Source organism: Neophocaena asiaeorientalis, unplaced genomic scaffold (assembly GCF_003031525.2).
Source record: "Neophocaena asiaeorientalis asiaeorientalis breed wild unplaced genomic scaffold, Neophocaena_asiaeorientalis_V1.1 scaffold242, whole genome shotgun sequence".
Lineage (NCBI taxonomy): Eukaryota > Metazoa > Chordata > Mammalia > Artiodactyla > Phocoenidae > Neophocaena > Neophocaena asiaeorientalis.
Window position 1 is genome coordinate 8,189,295 of NW_020172451.1, and position 23,176 is coordinate 8,212,470.

At 44.8% G+C, this 23,176-nt stretch overlaps 1 protein-coding gene across 1 annotated transcript in view; it reads right to left on the reverse strand.

Annotated features, from left to right (window-relative positions):
* Positions 1-23,176, reverse strand: part of SGSM3 (small G protein signaling modulator 3) — a 35,025-nt gene that overhangs the window by 6,573 nt on the left and 5,276 nt on the right. Inside the window, exons 2-6 of the mRNA XM_024737518.1 lie at positions 3,498-3,616; positions 2,892-2,977; positions 2,380-2,446; positions 162-358; positions 1-88 (exon numbers count right to left, since the gene is read on the reverse strand). The exon at positions 1-88 is cut by the window's left edge and continues 3 nt beyond it. Coding sequence (XP_024593286.1) covers positions 1-88; positions 162-358; positions 2,380-2,446; positions 2,892-2,977; positions 3,498-3,504 — 445 coding nt within the window. The 5' untranslated portion in view covers positions 3,505-3,616. The remainder of the gene's footprint in view (positions 89-161; positions 359-2,379; positions 2,447-2,891; positions 2,978-3,497; positions 3,617-23,176) is intronic.

The window sequence follows — 23,176 nt, forward strand, 5'->3', positions numbered from 1 at the left end:
CATCGTTAGCGCTGTCCTTCACAATCTCTCGGTAGGACAGCTCGGAGTTCCTCTTCTTCTGCAGGGCCCCGGAGAGCCGCATCCACAGCTGATGGGGGGAGCACGGCGCTCAGTCCCCAGGGGGCCCCTGAAGCCCGTGGCCCCCGCGGGCCCCGCCTCACCTGCGGCCTCATGCTGTGCGGCACCCCGGCCAGCACCAGGGAGCGGAGCTTCTCCGAGCGGGGCAGGGAGATGGCAATCTTGTCCCAGGTGAGGTCTCCCACGTCGTGGTTGTGGGTGAACTCCAGGTGGGCCTGCCAGCGCAGCCTCTGGGGGGGGTCCTCCAGCAGCTGGCCTGGGCGGGGGGCGCCGTCTGCGCCTGTGAGGGAGGAGGGAGAGCGACCCCTGCCGCCTGTGCCCCGAGAGCAGAGGACTGGGCTCTGGGTCCGCCGCCCGGATCTCACCACTGAAAGTCAGGGTCACCTTTCCAACCATCTCCCGTGGCACCCCAAACAGCCAGCGCAAACTCTTCGCTTTCACCCCCAAACCAGATCCGCGAGGCTCCCCCCGCCCCCCCCCCCCACCCAGGTGCTCAGGCTCCTCCGCTTCAGAGCACAGGCAGAACCTCGGCTCTCTCGCCCCTCCGACTACGGCCCTAGTCCAAGCCACCATCTCTCGTCTGGGTTAGAGCGACAGCCTCCTCAGCGGCCGCCTAGTCCTGCCCTGCCTCCCTAGAGGCTGTTCACAGCCCAGTCACAGCTCAGAGCCTGTCACGCAGACAGCGCCTGACCCCGCCTCCTCGCGCCCTGCTCCCTCCACCCCAGCTCTTTCCCACAAATCCACTCGCCTCAGGGCCTCTGCACCTGTTATTCCCCTTCCTGGCCACACTCACTGCCTCACTTCCTCTCAGTCTCTGTTCAAACGTCTCCCACCTCCCCTCCTCTCCCAGCCTCTTCTTGCCCCCAGCATACATTTGTTTGTTTGTTTACTGCCTGGGAGCTCATGAAGCCAAGACCACCTGTTTGAGGCACTGGGGATGCACAGTGGGGCGGGGCCACCCCACAGAGCCTCATCCTTACTCATCCTAAAGCCATGCCCTTGGCCTCCACTTTCTGAAACTTCACCTTCAGTGAATTCACATAAAGTGCACAAACTTTAAGTGTACACTTTGTTGAGTATCAATAAACAAATGTCTAAGCGCTGACAGTCTAAATGCCGTCCCCATCAAGACACAGAATACTTCCATCATACTAGAAAGGTCCCTGTGCTCCTCTCAGGCCCACCTTTTATCTTCTGAATGTCTGCCTGCAAACTAGGGAACAAGGAAGGCTCATCAGAACTGGGAGTTCGAGTGACCTGAAGGTGAATGGTCTCAGTCAGTCAGTTAATGTCTGCTTGGTGACAGGCTACCCTGGGTTCTGGCAGACAGCTTTCCAGCAGTCCACTGGGCAACACCAGGTGTATTTACAGTAGAAAATAATGGAAATGGCCTAGGGGCCCACTTACAGAAGAATGGTTATAAAAATATGAAGACAGTGACTTCCCTGGTGGCACAGTGATTAAGAATCCGCCTGCCAATGCAGGGGACATGGGTTCGAACCCTGGTCTAGGAAGATCCCACATGCCGCGGGAGTAACTAAGCCCGTGCGCCACAACTATTGAAGCCCGCGCGCCTAGAGCCCGTGCTCTGCAACAAGAGAAGCCACCGCAATGAGAAGCCCTCGTACAGCAACGAAGACTCAATGCAGCCAAAAATAAATTTTTTAAAAAACAAAAAAAATGACATCCATTATAAGGATAGTACACAGCCACTGAAAAACATGCTTTAAAGAGGTCTTAACTGACAGAAAAAATGCTCATGGAATAATGTTGAGATATAAGAGCAATATAAAAACATATATATGACATCTTAGTTATGAAAAGTTACATACGGATACACACAAAGCCAGGAAAAAAATACATAGAAATGTCAGCAGTTATCTTCAGGTTGTAGGATAATGGGTTAATTTGTTTTAATCTTTATATCTTGATGTACTTTTAAAATTCTCTACAATGAACATTATTGCTTTTATTATCATATGAAGATCAATAAAATTAATCTTAAAAAAAAAAAAAAACCCAGGGAATTCCCTAGTGGTCCAGTGGTTAGGAGTCAGTGCTTTCACTGCCAAGGGTGTGGGTTCAATTCCTGGTTGGAGAACTAAGATCCCGCAAGCTGTGCAACGTGGCAAAAAAAAAACCCCGAAGGATTCCAGATACTTATAACAGCATCACTGTCGGATGTGGTTCTGTCCCTGATTCTGGAACATCTAGAGCCCAAGGCCACAGCAGTGTAATCAGTCACTGGAGCTTGCCCTCCCCAAGGACAGTGGAGAGATTACACCCGAGGGGCTATCTCACCTTCCTTGTCCACGCGGAAGCCGAACTCATCATAGCAGAACTCTGGTTGCACCACTGCCTCTTCCTTCTAGACACAGGAGTAGGAAGAGTCAGCCTGGGGCTGCGTGCGCTGCTGCCATGCCTCCTAGCCTCCCTGACTCAGACCAAAGGCCACCATTCCCTGAAGCTTCTGTGGTCATCACTCAGCTCTGGGGGCCACGACCCTCTTGAATTCTTCCAGAGTTTTCCTTGTTTTCCTCAGAGGTCAAAGATAAAATCAAGGCAAGAAACACGTTTTATGTATTTCTGTGTCCCCATAATACGGAGAGCAGAGTGCCATTCTTGTTCCCCAACCTAATGTCCGATTCACAGGGAACGTGGAGCTAAGATACTGTCTCTGATGGGGGCTTCTGACCCTGTGTGAATACGGGGGAGTGGCCCCCCTCCCAGGATGCCTGCAGCGGGCGGTGGGTCCCCTTGGGTGCCCCAGTGTGGGAGCAGAGCCACTGGCGCCCACTGGCTGACTGCTGTACCTGTGTGTACTTGGCCAGGATCTCCTGGGGCCACATGCTAGGAGTCAGGGCTGAGAAGGGGCCACTGGCAGAAGGTATGTGGCTTCCTAAAACCGAAGAGGACCAGGAATAGGAGATGAAGAAAATGCAGAGCATTCAGGGGGAAAATTCAAGTTGAGACACCCCCTCTCCCTTCCTCTCCCCACCGTCCCACCCCCCAGAGTGCCAGCATTAAAGGACTGGACCATCTAGAGTGGGATGGATGGGGGAGGGGAGAAACCTAGCAAAGTGCAACTTTCTGGAGGAAGGAAAAGGAAGCCAGCAGTGTGTTACAAGACATAACCTGACTTCATCTCCTTGCCTCTCCCTCCACCTGTGAGTGAGGATTTTCAGGCTGGAAGGAGAGGACAGGGATACAGGAAAACTGAGAAGAGAGCTGCAGTAGCTCTCCCAGATGCCCATCAGAAGACTTCCTCCTTCCTCCATTACCTGGGCGGTCCACGTGACCCTCGAAGGTCCGTGGAAAACAAGCCTGCTTCCCTCCCACTGGGGTTTCCTCCTGGATAAGACCCCCTTCCCCCTGGAGAGCCTGTCGCCCCATGTCCAAGCCAGCCCCCTGCCTCCCACCTGACATCGTGTGGAGAGGACAGGCAAGTCTTCTGTAGATCCAGACTCGGGAGTTTCCTATCCTAGTATCTTACAGCTGGAAGGCTCCTCAAGCTTCATCTGGTCCAGAAACATTTGCCCTGGTAGGAGTGCAAAGAGGAAAGTCATTTAACGCAGCCCCTCTCCTGGGAGTCCTTTCTACCCGACTCTGATTTGCTGGCCCAGAGGTGGTGGGGAGGTAAATCCTGGCCACTGTTTGACAGGGAAGGAAAAGTCACACTTGAAAGAAAAAGCCTCCTATTCTGAACATTTCATCCAAGAGCATACACCTTGAAGAAGCTACAAAACTATTGTTCTCCAACAGCTCTGTGAGCCAAGAGGAGGGTCTGCTCAGTTCCCATACTACTAGAGAAGGAGAGGATCACACAGACAGACTTCCTGATGCTCTGTACTCAGGCAAATGTTTCATAAAAAAGAAAACAAAAACCAGCCACCACCAAAACTTCCATGAATAGGTTCCTGAGCCAGAATTTTTGAGGAATCACTTAGCTACAACACTTCTGAGTCCGTACCTCCACTCACCCGACACTGACGTTTCCACTTCATCCACCAGTCTGCTCGACCACACCTTCCAGCACCTCACAGCTGGGAAACTAGGAAATTGCCATCTAAGTTTCTCACATCACTGTTTAACCCCTGCCTCCCTACTTTTTTGTCCTCTTAAAAAATGACTCAACAATTAAAAAGGCAAACAGCCCAATTTAAAAATGGGCATAAGGGGACTTCCCTGGTGGTCCAGTGGTTAAGACCCCACACTCCCAATGCAGGGGGCCCGGGTTCGATCCCTGGTCAGGGAACTAGACCCCACATGCCACAACTAAGAAGTCCTCATGCCACAGCTAAAAGATCTCACGTGCCACAACTAAGATCCAGAGCAGCCAAAATAAATAAATAAATATTAACAATAAATAAATAAAAATGGGCATAAGATTTAAATAGACATTTCTCCAAAGAAGAGACGTAAATGGCCAATGAGCAGGTAAAAAGATGCCCGACATCATTAGTCATCAGGGAAACGCACAGCAAAACCACAATGAGATTCCACTTCACACCCACGAGGATGGCATACTGGAGACAAAAGTCTTTTTTTTTTTAATATTTTATTTATTTTTGGCTGCATTGTGTCTTCGTTGCTGCCCGTGGGCTTTTCTCTAGTTGTGGTGAGCGGGGGCTACTCTTTCTTTGTTGCAATGCGCAGGCTTCTCATTGCAGTGGCTTCTCTTGTTGCAGAGCACGGGCTCTAGGCACGCGGGCTTCAGTAGTTGTGGCACATGGGCTCAGTAGTTGTGGCTCGCGGGCTCTAGAGCGCAGGCTCAGTAGTTGTGGCGCACAGGCTTAGTTGCTCCATGACATGTGGAATCTTCCTGGACCAGGGCTCGAACCCGTGTCCCCTGCATTGGTAGGCAGAGTCCTAACAACTGTGCCACCAGGGAAGTCCCTGGAGACAAAAGTCTTAAAAGCAGTGTTTGGCCATATGGGATGAATACACTTAAGCACATAGCTCCTGTTTGTCCTACAGCAGCAGGCACCTGCCATTAAAACTTATCTTCAACATCAGAAAAAAAAAAACAATAGTTAGTGTTGGTGAGGATGTGGTGAAATTGGAAGCCTCATACTCTACTAGTGGGAATGTAAAATGGTGGGCTGCTGTGGAAAGTACTGACAGCTCCTCAAAAGGTGAAACACAGAGTTACCACATGACCCAGGAATTCTGCTCCTAGTTATTTACCCACAAGAAATGAAAGCAAGAGTCCACACAGAAACTTGTACTTGGATGTTCACAGCAGAATTACTCATCATAACCAAAAAAGCAGAAACAACCCATATGTCCAAGAACTGATGAAGGGATACAGGAAATGCATAGAACATCCATACAATGGAATATTATTCAGCTTTAAAATGGAATGAAGTACTAATAACACAGGTGAACCTTAAGAATATTATGCTCAGTTAAAGATGCCAGTCACAAAAGGATGAATATTGTATGAATCTATTTAAATGAAATGTCCAGAAGAGGCAAACCCCTAGACACAGAAAGTAGATTAGTGACTGCCAAGGGCTGGAGGAGAAGGGAAGGCACAGTGACTGCTAATGGGTACAGGGTTTCTATTTGCAGAGATGAAACGTGTTCTGGAATTGGAGAGTGGTGATAGTTACACAACAGTATGAAATACTCAAACCACTGAATTATACACTTTAAAAATAGCGAACTTTGTAGCATGTGAATTATATCTCAATTTAAAAAAATTAAATAAGCCATCAACTGATGCGTCAGCACTTGGGCTCCCTCTGAGTTCCTATTTCTAGCCTGCTCCTATTAGAACAGGCAAGAGCCTATTATCACCCACTCGAGCTTCAACAGAAATGCAGTTTGAGGGGTGGCTTTCTCAGCCTTTTTCTGAATATGAAGCCTTTTACTTCTAACCGTGAAATGAAAGGAAGGTAACATAAATGGAAGGTAACAATGGAGATGTGGGTGAAATATTTTAGGGCAAGTTGCCTTCTAGGTTTTGGTATCATATTCACCTAGGCCTAGACCTCCTTTTGCCATTTTTCAAGTGACGGGACCTCAGAGGTGACAGCTGTTGGCCTCGTCTCCTGCGTGCTGTCTGCTGTTGGGAATTCGGGGTAAATGAGAAGGGTCAGGTGAGTGAGAAAGAAACAAAAAAGGAAAATCAAAGAACCACTTCGAGGGCACTGTGAGAAAACATTACCCTATGGACCCTTTCCTCCAGCGAATGTTGAAAAATGGGCACGTGAAAAAAATCCCAGTTCTCTTTAAAGACACACTTGCAAATCTGGGGCCAAACAGCTTGTCCCAAGGGCAGCTCAGCTGGGTCACCAACCTCTACTCCTGCCCCCAGACACACCCTGACCGGGCCACATTTGGGCTAAATGCCCATCGTGGAGGCTTTGATGCCCAGCTGGGAGGGAGCCCTCTTGCTTCTAGACAAGGCTTGCTGAGAAACAGATGGCAGAACCCGCTTCCCTAATGGGCCAGCCATCCTAGACTTGTCTGTCTGTTCTGCGTGAGGAAAACGAAACGTCTTCCTTCAGTATAACAGGTATGCGGGGCCTGATTTGAATCAAAATTCTGTGCTGGATGGAGCAAGTATTTTAACATTAAAGCGACTGAGCTAGAAGTTCTTAAAATCATGTCATCATTCAGTCCTCACAGCATATTCTGAAGCAGACTATCTCTGGTCCTCACACATGAGAAAACAAGTCTAGAAGAGATGCACGTACAGTCTCCCAAACGGACCCTGATAACTGTGCCCCCTGCCCCACCATGCTCCCCCCACCCCCACCTGGGGAGATGATGTCACTCAGCCACCAGCTTGACAGTGCCAGGAAATAACCCCGTGCTCAGCCAGGCCACCGCCAGCCTGGAGCCCTGGGCAGGCACGCTGCTGTGGCACCAGCGTTAGGAGGGCAAGGCTTCCGAGCTCATCCTCTGCCACCTTTGTGCAGAGGCCGGACGGCACTGCGGTTAAAGTGAAGACCTCTCCAGTCGGACAGATGTGGACTCAAATCCCGGCTCTGCGGCTCCCCGCTTCTTATAACCTTGGGCACGTTCACGTCACCTCTTTGAGTCTCAGTTTTCTTCTCCACAGACTGGAGCAACGGTACCTGCGTCTCACAGTGGTTACGAGGATGAAGTGAGAACGCAAAGAGCCCCAGCACACTGACACACAGCAAGTGCTCAGGAAGCATCAGGCAATTAGCAGGAGTCCTCATAATTTCCAGAAAGTTACTGTGAATATCTGGGCCCTCTACACTGAGGTTACTCAAGGCCATGTGATACTGCTGATATCCAGCCATTACAACCTGTAAAAACGACAACTTCGTATGGTTCAATGTAACACATGCCAGCTGGGATCATCAGAAAGACTCCTCATCACTGACGCCTCAGAGGTAGTGATTTAGCTGTTTCTTCCAGAAGGGCAGAGAAAGTGTGGAGGAAGCAGGCGTTGTCTGTAAGTGGAAGAAAGGAGCTGTCTCTGGCTGTGGAGGACTGAGGGGGCTGGGAAGACAGTTCTCAGTCCGCAGCTCCCTTTCCCAGCCTTGGCTTGCCCACCTCATTCATTCACTCAACAGTTACTGAGCACCGCCATGAACCACACATAGTTCTAAGGGTTGAGACGCAACAGTGAAAAACCAAAGTCCCAGCCATTACATCACAGCAGAGAATCAGACAACGAACATAAACACAGCTGTGTTAGATGGTGCTAACTACAGTAGTCTGAGGAAAATAAAGCAGGATAAAGGTACAGGAGAGTCAGAAGAGAGAAGCCATGTCGCTAACGTGGTCAGGAAAAGCTCTGAGGATAAGGTGACATCCAAGCAAAGACCCAAACAAAAGGAAGTGGGAGACCAAGTCCTACGGCTCCTGAGGGAAGGAAGATCCAGGTAGCAGGAGCAGCAGGGTGAAGACAAGGCAGGAACCTATGTGGCAGGTGCAGCTGCTGCGGGGGAGAGGGGCTGGGGAGGGGCTGGGGAGGAGGAGGAAGCACAGCGGGGGGCGCAGCCGGCTCAGGAAGGCCTTGCAGTGCAGTACAAAACTGGAACTTATTCTCCTTACAGGAGGGCTCTGAGCAGAGGCAAACCTGAATCTGATTTAGGATTTCAAAGCTCTCTCTGGCTGCCGTACAGAGAAGGCTGCAGGGCAGGAGGGGGTGATGCAGTAGGAATAATGTTGGCTTTGCTACCATGGGGACAGTGAGCAACGGTCAGATCTGGATATATTTTAATGAGTCTCTGCAATAATACGTATATGCCATTTCTCTTACCAACTACCCGCTAGTCCCCAAGTTCCCAACAGGAGCCAGAAGTGATATTGCCAATCTGGGCAGGCAGGTTTTTCCAGCATCCGGTCACTATGGAAACCTTCCTGAAAGCAGCCATCTGGGAGCTGGTTAAAGCAGCCACATCACTGGCGGCCCTACTGTTGTCACAGGGGTACTGAGAGGCAGAAACTTTCGAAAAACAAGAAATATACTGGAGGCAGATTAAAAGACTGTCATCTTGAAGCATGTAAGTTTTTTAAATGCCTTTTGATCCAGTAACTATTCTCCTGGAAACTTATCTTAAGGAAATAATTCAATAGACGCGGAAAGGTATGTACATGAAAAGGTCTACTTCAGCATCACCTACACAACAAAAACATGAGGACAATTTACATGTCAAACATTAGGGGAATTAATCAAATCTGGGTATACTGACACAATAAAATGTGATTCAGTCATTTCACATTCCAGTTATGGACTTCCGCTTTTGGCCAAGATGGAGTTACAAGGACTGGATTTACTTTCCCAACCTGAACAACTAAAAAGCCAGAAAGATACATGAAACGATGGTTTTCAAACATTGGATGACAGGCAGCACAGGACAGTGAAGCCTGAGACAGAGAAAACAATTGAGATGAGCCCTGTGACGGCCCGCTACCGCCTGGAGAGAGTCTGCAGCCAGGACTGGGCACCCAGGAGGGCAGAGGAACTGAGTTGGGAGCTAGAGGTGGCCGAAGCAGCCTGAAGTTGCAGAGCAGAGACTTGCACAGAGAGCTCCAGAAATCTGCAGAGAGCACCCCCAAACCTTCATGTGAATACTGGTCAGAGCGTGTGTGTGAGGAAGCTACCCAAGGTAGGGAAGAGAGCACCTGCAAGCAACACAAGGAATACTACCTGAAGCTCACCCTACCGAGTCATTGTCATGTATTTTCCTTTTCAGAAATTGTGGAATGCAATTTGCCCAAACTCTGTAAAGAATTTTTGCATCTATGTTCATGAAGGATGTTTGGTTGTAGTTTTCTTTCCTAATAACACCTTTTTCAGGTTTGGTATCAGGATGATATCTGCTTTATAGAATGATTTGGGAAGTAGTCCCCCCTCTTCCATTTTCAGGAAGAGTTTGTGTAGAAACTGGTATTATTTCTTCCTTAAATGTTGAAAGGAAATCACCAATGAAGTCTCCTGTGCCTGGAGTTTCCTTCATGGAAAGATTTTCAACTACAATTTCTTTCATAGAGATAAGGCTATTCAGATTATCTTTATTCCTCCTGAGTGAGCTTTTTCTTTAAAATAAATTTATTTATTTTTGGCTGCACTGGGTCTTTGTTGCTGCACGCAGGCTTTCTCTAGTTGCAAGGAGCGGGGGCTACTCTTCGTTGAGGTGGGCAGGCTTCTCACTGTGGTAGCTTCTCTTGCTGCAGAGCACGGGCTCTAGGTGCGCGGGCTTCAGTAGTTGTGGCTCGTGGGCTCTAGAGCGTAGACTCAGTAGTTGTGGCGCACGGGCTTAGTAGGTCCGCAGCATGTGGGATCTTCCCGGACTGGGGCTCGAACCCATGTCCCCTGCATTGGCAGGCAGATTCTGAACCACTGCGCCACCAGGGAAGTCTCCTGAGTGAGCTTTGATAGTTTGTGTACTTTCAAGGAATCTGTCCACTATCCAAGTTGTTGAATTTATTGGTAAATTTAGTCCAAAGTATGCAGAAGAAAAAAAAGCAATAAACAATAAAGATAACAGAAATCAATAAAATGAAAAACAAAAAAAAAAGAGAGAAAAATCAATAAAACCAAAATCTGTTCCTTTAGAGATCAATAAAATCAAACCTCTGATCAGACTGAACAGGAAAAACGAGAAGACACAGATTACCAATATTATCAGGAATGGAAGAGGATACATTACTACAGATCCTGGAGGCATTAAATGGATAATAAGAGAATATTATGAACAACTTTTGCCAATAAGTTCTACAATACATAAAAACAATAACATCATGACCAAGTGGGATTTATCTTGGGAATGCAAGACTTGTTCAATATTTAAAAAGTCAATCAATGTAATTCAGTATATCAACAGACTGAAGAAGAAAAACTATATGATTATCTCAATAGATGCAAAAGAAGCATTTGGCAAAAGTCAACATCCATTCATGATAAAAACTCTCAGAGATCTAGAAATAGAGGAAGCTTCCTTAACCTAATAAAAGGCATCTACAAAAATCCTACAGTTAACATCATACTTAATGATAAATGACCGAATGCTTTCCCCCTAAGATTGGGAACAAGGAAAGGATTCAACATAATTCCAATCAAAATCCCAGTAGGAGTCATACAGGGAGAAGTTAAGTCAGAAAGAGAAAAACAAATATGATAATATTAACGCATATATGTGGAATCTAGAAAAATGGTATAGATGATCTTATTTGCAAAGCAGAAATAGAGACACAGACATAGACAACAAATGTATTGATACCAAAGGGGAAAGGGGAGCATGGGATGAATTGGGAGATTGGGGCTGACATATATGCACTACTATATATAAAATAGATAACTAATGAGAACCTACTGTATAGCACAGGGAACTCTACTTAGTGCTCTGTGGTGACCTAAATGGGAAGGAAATCCAAAAAAGAGGGGATATATGTACACGTATGGCTGATTCACTATGCTGTACAGCAGGAATGGACACAGCAGTGTAAAGCAGCTATACTCAAAACAAAACAAAACAAAATCCCAGTAGGATATCTTGCAGAGACTGACAAGCTGATTCTAAAGTTTAAATGGATAGGCAAAGGAATCAAAATACTCAAAATAATTTTGAAAGCAGAAAGTTGGAGAATTCACACTACCTGATTTCAATACTTACTATAAAGCTACATGTAGTACAGGTGACACTGGCAAAAGGAAAGACATATAGATCAATGGAACAGAATAGGTAAGCCAGAAGTAGACCCATACATATGGTCAATTAACGTTATGAATTGTGTCCCGCAGAAAAGATATATTGAAGTCCCAACCCTCAGTACCTCAGAATGTGACCTTATTTGGAGAATGGGTCTTTGCTGATTTAACCAACTTAAGACGACCTCATTAAGGTAAGCCCTAATCCATTATGACTCGTGTCCTTATAAAAAGGGGAAATTTGGACACAGATATATAGAGAGAGAAAATATGAAGAGACAGGGAGAACACCATGTGAAGCACAGACTGGAATTATAGTGTAATAAGCCAAGGAACGCCTGGGGCTACTAGAAGCTGGAAGAAGCAAGGAAGGATCCTCCCCTACCGGTTTCAGAGTGAGCATGGCCTTGCCGACACCTTGATTTCAGATTTCTGACCTCCAAAACTGTGAGACAATATTACTGTTGTTCTAAGTCACCCACTTTGTGATAATTTATTATGGCAGCCCTAGGAAAGTAAATAATTAATTTTCAACAAACATATAAATGCAATTCAATGGAGAAAGGATAGTCTTTTCAACAAATGGTCCTAGAAGAATCACTACAAAACTTCTAGAAGAAAACATAGGAAAAAAAGTTTGTGACCTTGGTTAGGCAAAGATTTCTTAGATATTGCACTAAAAGTATGATCTATAAAAGAAAAAAACTTGATTAAATTAGACTTTATCAGAAGCCACTGGTGGTAGAAAATATGTTCAAATCACACATTTAATAAAGAACACGTATCCAGAATATAAGGAATTCTCTAAACTCAGTGAGCTGGAAACAAACAATCCAATTAAAAAAATAAAATGGGCGGAACTTCCCTGGTGGTCCAGTGGTTAAGAATCCACCTTCCAATGCACGGGACATGGGTTCGATCCCTGGTAGGGGAACAAAGATCCCACATACCGCAGGGGCCACAACTACAGAGCCCATGTGCTCTGGAGCCTGCGTGCCACAGAGAGAAGCCCGTGCACCGCAACTTGATAGAAGCCTGTGCGTCACAACGAAGAGCCCGCATGCCGCAACTAAGACCCAACACATCCAAAAATTAATATTAAAAAAAATAAAATGGGCAAAAGATTTGAACAGAAACATTAACAAAGAAGATATACAGATGACAAGCATACAGAAAGATACTTAATGTCATTAGTTATTAAGGAATGCAAATTAAAACCACAATGAGATATTACCATATACATATTAAATGGCTTAAATTAAAAAACAAACCACCTGACAAATTAAGTGCTGACGAGGATTCAGAGCAACTAGAACTCTCATACACTGCTGGTAGAAATGCAAAATGGTACCACAAATTTGGAAGAGGGTTTGGCAGTTTCTTATAAAGTTAGACATGTACTTACCATACAACCCAACAAATCCACTCCTAGGTATATTTATCTAAGGAAAATGAAACTTTTGTTTACACAAAAACCTGTATGTAAACGTTTGTGGCAACTTTATCTGTGACTGCCAAAATCTGAAAACTGAAAACAACTCAAATGTCCTTTAACTGGTAAATGGATAAAGAACTGTGGTACGGGCTTCCCTGGTGGTGCAGTGGTTAAGAATCCGCCTGCCAATGCAGGGGACACGGGTTCAAGCCCTGGTCCGGGAAGATCCCACATGCCGCGGAGCAACTAAGCCTGTGCACCACAACTACTGAGCCTGCGCTCTAGAGCCCGTGAGCCACAATTGCTGAAGCCCACGCACCTAGAGCCTGTGCTCCACAAGAGAAGCCACTGCAATGAGAAGCGCGCGCACTGCAACGAAGAGGAGTCCCCGCTCGCCACAACTAGAGAAAGCCAGTGCACAGCAACAAAGACCCAATGCAGCCAAAAATAAATAAGTAAAATAAATAAATTTATTTTAAAAAAAGAAGTCCAATTATAGGGACTAAAGAAATATGGATACTATTTATGATATAATATTAAGGGAAAATGTATGTAGCATGTGCACTCAGAAATGTGTATATCTGTCATTTACTCCCCAAATATTTCCCCAAAACATATCATGTGCTAGGGCAACAATGATTTACAATCTAGAGGGGGAAAATCAAACAGAAAACAAATAGATGGATAAATAAATAAGAATTTCAGAGTATGGCAAGTGATCTGAATAAAACAAAAGGGTGATGTGATATAGAATCCAGGGAAGGTTTGCCTGGGAAAGCAATAAAGCTACTATTTTTTTCTACTGCACCCCCCGCCCCCAAATACCAAAAACCAAACCAAAACAAAAAGAATCCAGGGAAGGAATCACTGACGCACTAGCACTACTTGAATCGAAACCGCAAGGACAAGAAGCCAGCCTTGCAAAGATGGGGGTAGAGTCATGGGCAGAAAGAAAGGCAAGTCCACAGGCTCTCAGGTGGGGAAAGGCCTTGGAAGAAGTGAAAGCCCAGTAACTGAAACACAATGGACAAGGGGGACAACGGTAAGAGGAAACTGGAGAGGTAGAGGCACCCAGGTTGTCAAGGGACTGTAGGTCACAGTGAAGGATTTAGATTTTAAGGACAATGGGAAGCTACAAAAGGATCCTAAACATGGCGGTGGCGTGAACTAACACGTTTTTTAAAAAATCACTTTGGCTGCCGTTTGGCAAATGGCTTGTGGAGAGACAAGAGTGGATGCAGTGAGACCAGTTTGGAAGTACAAGCTCCAGGAAAGATGATGGGGAGTGAGACTAAAGTGGTGACAGTGGATGTGGGGAGAAGTAAATGGATTCAAGATATAACCAGAGGCAGAACCAATAGGCCTTGCTTCTGGGTTGGATGTGGGGAGTGAAGAAAGGGAGCATCCCAAAGTGAGGCCTAGGTTTCTGGTCTGAATTCCTGGGTTTACGATGATGACATTTACTAATATGCTGGTGAGTGGGAAAGAAACAGGTTTGGGGGAAGAGGGAATGAAGAGTTGTAGGATAATTTAAATGTTTCTTCGAAATCCAAGTGGAGCTGTTAAGCAGGTGACTGGATACACAAGTTTACATCTTCAAGGAGATGTAAAAACTAGAGATATAAATCTAGGAGTCTTTTGTTCATCTATCCAACCAACAAATATTTTTTGAGCAACTACTATGCCCCAGACACTGTTCCACATGCAAGGGATATAGCAGTAAAACAAGACAAAGTTCTCGCTTTTATGAACCTGCAGTTTCCTCATCTGTAAAATGATGACAAATGAGAAAATGTAAATATTTATCACAATACATAGCACATAGTATGTGCTTAATAAAGCCAGCTATTAATATTAGTGACAGAAAACAGACAATAAACAAGTAAATGAAAGAATAATTTCAGAGGCAGGTAGGGGCAGGACTATTTTTGATAGGTGGTCAGGAAAGGCCTCTCTGAGGAGATGACATTTCAGCTGACACCAGAATGATAAGGAGTCAGCTCCACAAAGACTTAGAAGCTCAAACAGAGGAAACGGCTTGTGCAAGGACCTTAAGGAACAAAAGATTTATTATACTGGAGAAATAAAAGACAAGTGTGTCTGAGATGGAGCAATGAGGGGGAAAGTAGCAGATATCACTGGAAAGGCAGGACGACCTGGATTATGTAGGGCCTACTGCTCATAGCAAAGACTCTGGACTTCATTTTAATGGGAAGCCATTAAAGAGCTTTGAGCATGGGCATGACACGGTCTGACTTAGGTTTTTAAAGAAATCGCATTGGCTACTTTGTGAAGAATGCACTACAGAGGGGTTTAGAGTGGAAACTATTACAGCTGTCCAGGTGACAGATGGTATCTTGGACCAAATCAGTTGAGTTGATGACAAGTAACTAGATTCTGGATATAATTTGGAGATATAGAGGTAGATAATGGGAAGAATCAATGATGTCTCCTAGGCTTTTGATCTGAGCAACTGTGCAGATCCCATTAACCAAGATGAAGGGAGACTGGGGGAGAGCAGGTTTCATGGTTAGCAAGCAATCTGCTTTGGCCATGTTCAGTGGGGATGTCTATTAGACCTCTAAGTGGAGAGGTCAACTGAGCAATTGTATATATGAGTACAGAGTTCGCAGTAGTCAGAACGGGAGACATGAATTTGAGAAACACCAGGACTAGATGTCGTGGCTAAGGAGAGAATGCAGAATAGGGGGCCGAGGACCAGATCCTGGAACATTCCAACATTTAGAGGTTAGGCAGAAAAATATACAAAAAATAGTTTGAGGAGTGACCAATGAAGTAGAAGGAACACTAGCAGTGTGTGGCACTGTGGAAACCAAAAGAAAGTGTTTCTACGAGGAGGAGGTGATCATCAGTGTCAGGTGCTACTTAAAGGTCAGACAGGTGCTATGGAGGACAGAGAACTGGTCATTGGTTTGGCAAGCTGGAGGCTGGTGGTGACACTGACAAGAGCTTTAATTGTGTTATTTTTCTTGAACTTTTGGTTTTAATTAATTAATTAAAATAGAAGTATAGTTGATTTTCAATGTTGTGTTAGTTTCTGGTGTACAGTAAAGTGATTCAGTTATACATATATATATACATCTTCCTTTTCATATTTGTTTCCATTATACGTTATTATAAGATATGGAATATAGTTCCCTGTGCTATACAGAAGGACCTTGTTGTTTATCTATTTTATATATAGTAGTTTGTATCTGCTAATCCCAAACTCCTAATTTATCCCGCTCCCCCACTTCCCCTTTGGTAACCATAAATTTGTTTTCTATATCTGTGAGTCTGTTTGTTTTATAAATAAGTTCATTGGTATAATATTTTAGATTCCACATATAAGTGATACCATATATTTGTCTTTTTCTGTTTTACTTACTTCACTTAGTATGATAATCTCTAGGTCCGTTCATCTTGCTGCAAATGGCATTATTTCATTCTTTTTCATGGCCGAGTGGTATCCCATTATATATATATACCACATCTTCTTTATCCATTCATTTTTCAATGAGCATTTAGTTGCTTCCATGTCTTGGCTTTTGTAAATAGTGCTGCTGTGAACACTGGGGTGCATGTATCTTTTCAAATTAGAGTTTTCCCCAGATGTATGCCCAGGAGTGGGATGCCAGATCATATGGTAACTCTATTTTTAGTTTTTTAAAGAATCTCCATACTGTTTTCCAGAGTGGCTGCACCAATTTACATTCCCACCAACAGTGTAGGAGGGCTCCATTTTCTCCACACCTTCTCCAGCATTTACTATTTGTAGCCTTTTTAATGATGGCCATTCTGACTGGTGTGAGGTGATACCTCATTGTAGTTTTTTTTTCCTTTTTTTTTTTGGCTGTGTTGGGTCTTCGTTGCTGCACGCAGGCTTTCTCTAGTCGTGGTGAGCAGGGGCTACTCTTCATTGTGGTGTCCAGGCTTCTCACTGTGGTGGCTTCTCTTGTTGCGGAGCACGGGCTCTAGGCACACGGGCTTCAGCAGTTGTGGCACATGGGCTTCAGTAGTCGTGGCACACGGGCTCAGTAGTTGTGGGTCACAGGCTCTAGAGCGCAGGCTCAGTAGTTGTGGCACACGGGCTTAGTTGCTCTGCAGCATGTGGGATCTTCCCAGACCAGGGCTTGAACCCGTGTCCCCTGCATTGGCAGGTGGATTCCTAACCACTGTGCCACCAGGGAAGTCCCCTCATTGTAGTTTTGATTTGCACTTCTCTGATAATTAGTGATGTTGAGCATCTTTTCATGTGCCTATTGGCCATCTACATGTCTTCCTTGGAGAAATGTCTATTTAGGTCTTCTGTACGTTTTTTGATTGGGTTGTTTTTTTGTTATCGAGTTGTGTGAGCTGTTTGTGTATTATTGAAATTAAGCCCTTGTCGGTCACATCATTTGCAAATGTTTTCTCCCGTTCCATAGGTAGTCTTTTCGTTTTGTTTATGGCTTCCTTTGCTGTGCGAAAGCTTGTAAGTTTGATTAGGTCCCATTTTTAAATTTCTATTGCCTTGGGAGACTGACCTAAGAAAATATTGCTACGGGGCTTCCCTGGTGGCACAGTAGTTGAGAGTCCGCCTGCCGATGCAGGGGACATGGGTTCGTGCCCCGGTCTGGGAAGATCCCACATGCCGCGGAGCGGCTGGGCCCGTTAGCCATGGTCGCTGAGCCTGTGCCTCCGGAGCCTGTGCTCCGCAACGGGAGAGGCCACAACAGTGAGAGGCCCGCGTACCGCAAAAAAAAAAAAAATTATGAGAGAGCTTTAATTTTTAATGGTGAGGGTGGAAGTCCAGTTGAAGTGAGTTGAAGAGGGAAGAGAAGAAAAGTAGTCATCAGCATGAAGATAGTATGTGATTTCAGCCATTTAAAAAATATATAATATATACATGTTGAAGGTAATATAAAAAGGAATATGGCTGGTTTTGTGGTAGGAGTATGGGGCTCACTAGTTTTGATTTTAAATGTTCTCTTTTTTGAAAAAGTACAGAGGTATTGTGTTTAAAGATAATTATATCACATCAAAAATTGTACATGAATGTTCACAACAGCATGATTTATAATAGTCCAAAAGTGGAAACAAAACAAAAAAACCAAAAGTGGAAACAATCCAAATGTCCATCAAGTGATGAATGGATAAACAAAATTTGTATATCCATACAATGGAATATTATTCATCCATAAAAAGGAATGAAGTACTGACACATGTACCAACATGGATGAACCTTGAAAACATTATGCTCAGTGAAGGAAGCCAGTCACAAAAGACCACACAATGTATAATTCTATTTATATAAAATGCTCAGAATAGGCAAATCCATAGAGAAGGAAGGTAGATTAGTGGTTGCCAGGGGCTGGAGGGAGGGGGAAATAGGGAATTACTACTAGTGGGTATGTGGTTTCTTTTGGGAGTGATGAAAATATTCTGGAATTAGTGGTGATGGTTGCACAACAGTGAATATACTGAAAACCTCTGAATTGTATACTTTAAAAGGGTGATTTTTATGGTACATGAACTATATCTCAATTTTAAAAATTACAGTTTAAGTACAGAACACTGAGGGAATAAGAATGTGTCCTTGGGGCTTCCCTGGTGGCGCAGTGGTTGAGAGTCCGCCTGCCGATGCAGAGGACACGGGTTCGTGCCCTGGTCTGGGAAGACCCCACATGCCACGGAGCTGCTGGGCCCGTGAGCCATGGCTGCTGGGCCTGCACGTCCGGAGCCTGTGCTCCGTGACGGGAGAGGCCGCGGCAGTGAGAGGCCTGCGTACCGCAAAAAAAAAAAAAAAAAGAATGTGTCCTTGAGTTTTCTGAGGTCCACAAATGAAGCCTGAACTTAAAACAACTATGCAGTTTCTCTGTATCCTGCCTTCCTCTTCCTCTCACAGGGCTACTACTTATCACCTCAAATATCCATCTCCACAGGGATTTATACGAAACCAAAGAAAGCAAAAGTGAAAAAAAAGGTGCAAACTATTAGAGATAGCTTATATATATAACTGTGAAAAGGATCACGTTCTCTCTCATTTGTAACTAACACTTTTCTAACACTGCTCAGCATGAATCTGACATCTTAACAGCAACTGTGAAGTCAGGAACTCCCTAAGCTGCTGAAACCAGGTTTCCACACCAATTTTTTGTTTTGTTTTGTTTAAGGCTAAACAAGATCCCCAGGTGTATGACTTCACATGGAGTTGCAGTTTCTTTCCAGTACAATGAAATGAAATACTCTGCCCAAAGCAAAAGTCACTAAAAGCAGTTTAAAGGAAAAAGATGCTTATAAACCAGGAGACCAGAAAAGTACATCAATTTGCAAGACAGACTCTAAGGGGGAAAAAATGCTATTTCCGAATCTACTTGTACAGATATGCCTCCCTGTCCCGAGTTTTCTCCACAGATCAGGCGCTTACTTGGTCCCCAGCCACACCCGAGCTGGGGTCAGGTAGGACACTGGCTGTCAGAGCCCGAGGCTCAGGGGAGCTTCTTCCGAGCACTTCTGGGCACTTTACACAGGTCCGCTCTTTTCTACTGAGAACACAGATGACAGACTTAAGTGGTAGCAGGATATATGTAAGCTATAGGTCAGAAGAAAATCTCTGCAGCATATACAGTCACTGGGTTTATCATGGGAAGGAAGTGCGGGACTCTCCTCTGAGTTTTGTAATTATACTAACACGATGACATTAACAGAAATCAAAATTTTTTAAAATTCTGCCACAAGTTTGCCATCTCAATAAATCACACTTTCTTCTTTCCTATGCTCTCTTTTGGTTTTTCTCTACACACATACACAGTTCTTATATTTCAGATTTTAAAATATTTTTCTCTACTGCACATCAAATTATCAGCATTTCCCCAGTAATTATGCAGTATTTATAACCATATGTCCTATAATTTACTAATGTAGTCATCTGTAGATACAACATTTAAGCACCTAACAGCAATTTTTGCAATAAAAACAGTGCTGTGAGGAACTTGCTCTTTGAAGATTTTTTTAAATGAAGTGTATATTTGTCTAGTTTGGGAGAGGATTTGGATTTTTAAAAAATGTGCCTTTTCTACTTTATAGTGTCAGCTTTGTAAACAGAAATCAAAGAATAGATTAGTAACAAATTATTGCTATTTGAGTTTAATACGTCACTTGAAGCAAGGTAATTAACCTAGTGATCCCTAAAATGAACCTAAAATTTTATAATATTATAATAATAGGACAGTGGAAAATTACTATTTTAATAGTTGGCTCTTGGGACTTCCCTGATGGCACAGTGATTAAGAATCCGCTTGCAAGGACTTCCCTGGTGGCGAAGTGCTTGAGAATCCACTTGCCAATGCAGGGGACACGGGTTCAATCCCTGGTCCAGGAAGATCCCACATGCCGCAGATCAGCTAAGCCCATGTGCCACAACTACTGAGCCTGTGCTCTAGAGCCAGAGAGGCACAACTACTGAGCCCGAGCGCCTAGAGCCCGTGCTCCGCTACAAGAGAAGCCACCGCATTGAGAAGCCCACGCACCTCAACAAAGAGTAGCCCCCGCTTGCGGCAACTAGAGAAAGCCCACGCACAGCACCAAAGACCCAATGAGAGTGCTCTAGGCAACAAGAGAAGCCACTGCAATGAGAAGCCCGCACGCCGCAAGGAAGAGTAGCCTCCGCTCGCCGCAACTCGAGAAAGCCCGCGTGCAGCAACGAAGACCCAACGCAGCCAAAAATAAATAAATAAATTTATTTAAAAAAAATAAAGTTGGCTCCAGAATGCTTCCCAGAGAGGAGGTTTATTTTTGGGAAAATATTTTGATAAGCTCCTTAAAGGTGGAAGGTAAACCTTGAAGCCATGGATTAGAAAAGGAGAGATCTATCGATTGTCTAGCAAAGGAAATTAATGGAAATTTGGAGGTAGGGGTGGCCAGGACTACAGAGGGGAAGGGAACAGCAGTCCAGAGATGGGTAAGGAGCTGCATCCTTCAGGACAGAGCCACCCATGAGACAGTGACATGCTGCGTGCCTGGGAGTGGGGAGGCCTTAGGGGTGGACCAAATGCCTCTTAAGCAAAGAACAATCCAAACCCCAATTTAAGTTAGTGTGCTGTTGCAAGGTAATACCCCTTTGGCATCCATACCTTCAAGAAAGTCTGCTGGACTCATAATAGCCTTGACTGTGGTTTGAGGGGAAAATCAAAGAAAGGTCTGAAAATAGGGATAATAATTCCTACCTTACACGTTGTTATGAGAATTAAAGAAGTTAAATTTGAAAAACCTGGGGGAGGGTGTTGGCCTTCTCAAATAATGTGGGATATAGGGCTTATGTCCATTTTATTGACATTCCAAGGTAAGTGATTTAGACTGATTATGTAATGTACGTTTTATTAGCTTATCTTATTTATTTAGGCATATAAAATAACTACTTTTAAAAAATACAAGCTACACTTCAGCAATACCATGGAGTTTAGTTCCCTGACTTTACAATATTGTTCCCTCTCTCTTAAATGAACTCCATCAGTGGTCCTCAAACTGCAGAGTGTATCAGAATCACCTGGAGGGCTTCTTTAAAACCCAGACAGGGCTTCCCCGGTGGCGCAGTGGTTAAGAATCTGCCTGCCAATGCAAGGGACTGGGTTCGAGCCCTGGTCTGGGAAGATCCCACAGGCCGCGGAGCAACTAAGCCCGTGCGCCACAACTACTGAGCCTGCGCTCTAGAGCCCACGAGCCACAACTACTGAGCCTGTGTGCCTAGAGCCCATGCTCCGCAACAAGAGAAGCCACTGTAATGAGAAGCCCGTGCACGGCAACGAAGAGTAGCCCCCTCTCACCGCAACTAGAGAAAGCCCGCGCACAGCAACAAAGACCCAATGCAGCCAAAAATAAGTAAATAAATTAGAAATACACAAAAACAGACAGCTCTTAAAACCCAGACAGCTGGGGTCCACCCCTCAGAATTTCTGATTCTGCAGATTCTACTCTCTACCCAGCACAGAAATCCTTTTTAAATGCAAATGATTATTTCCTTCTCCTCTTTAAAGCCCCTTTTCTTCCCTCTGACTTTTGGAAAAAAGTCCAAATTTGTTAACTTGACTTTTAAGATTGCATGAGCTAGTAGTCCCTGCTGACCGTTCCAGCCTCATCTCTCAGCCGTGGACACTCGCTCGATGCTCCAGCCGCAGCACCCTTCTTTCAGACCTTAGAACCCACCACTTTCTCTTAGAGCATGCTGCTAAATGAAGCAATTACCACAGTATGGAAAGAAAGTCTCAAAACTTGAGCCCCACCAAACACCACGATAAAGCAGCTAGTGGCACTAATCTTCTAGAACTGGCTCCCCCCTCCAGTCACCCCAATCATTCTTGTTGAAAACATGTTTATTATTCACTTTATTCTTAATCTCCCCAGTGAAAAAGGCATCCAAATTTCTCAAACTGCCTCCTTCCAAACAGGCATCAGCTAAAGAGCAAAACGACCCAGGAATCAACTCCACTTTGCGCTCCACTCCCTCCACTCCCGCTCCCACAGGCCTACAGCTGGGGGTGTTTCCCCGTCCCTGAGTCAATATTTTCTTTGTGACCAGAGATAGTGTTCCTTCACGCAAGATTTAGGCATGACTGTGCAAGGTAGAGCACAGACTGGAAACACAGATGAGGGAAACAGGACTCTCCCCGCCAGAACTCCACAAGCCCAGATATGGCTCTCCCTCTCCGGCACAGCAGCACCAGGTAAATGAGGCTCTCCTGTGCAGGCTTCTGCACCAGGCCCATCCACTCTAGGTCTTCCTGTAAAATAATCACCCAAGGTAATCTGATCACTTCCCTGAGTACCTCCCAGGATCACTCCCCTAAGATTTACAGCCTGGAAGCACCTGGACTGTGATAAGGAAAGCAGAAGCAATGTACTGCATGGACCTTCTGTCATTCCCACCACCAGGGCTGGGGAGCAACACCCTCCTTAGAAGTAAAAGTGAAACAAACAATGGGTACCTAACCTCAATTCGACATTCAGGTAGCTCTGAAAAATGCAGACAAGAGTTTTTGAGAAAAATAAAGCTCCTTGAGGGCTGACTGGCAAAAAAGGGCAGTGAAATATTTATATTTAAAGCTTTATATTAACATAGGAGCTTCGGGCACTTAAAAGGAACAGATCATAAATATAGTTAACAAAGTCCCTATTCCTCATATAATTAAACCATAGAGGTCAAAAACTACCTTTAAGTCACTCATTTGGCCATACCATCTATATAATTACTGGGAATTTTTCATTTGCAGATATGAAAACACCTACCTAATAACCCTAGGGTATGGTAATCCAATCCTATGTACTTTGTGGCAGTGGTTAGATGGAGGTATTAGAAGGGAGATACAATGAAAGAAGGAAAAGTGTTTACTGAGCATTTACCATACTTACTAAGCACTCCCCATTTTACACTTGAGAAAACCAGGGCTCAGAGAAGTTAAGCAGCTTGTCCATATCAGTCAGTGAGTCAGAAGTGACTCCTAAGTGGTCCCTCTCTACCACACTGACTAGTACAACTGAGTTGTCAA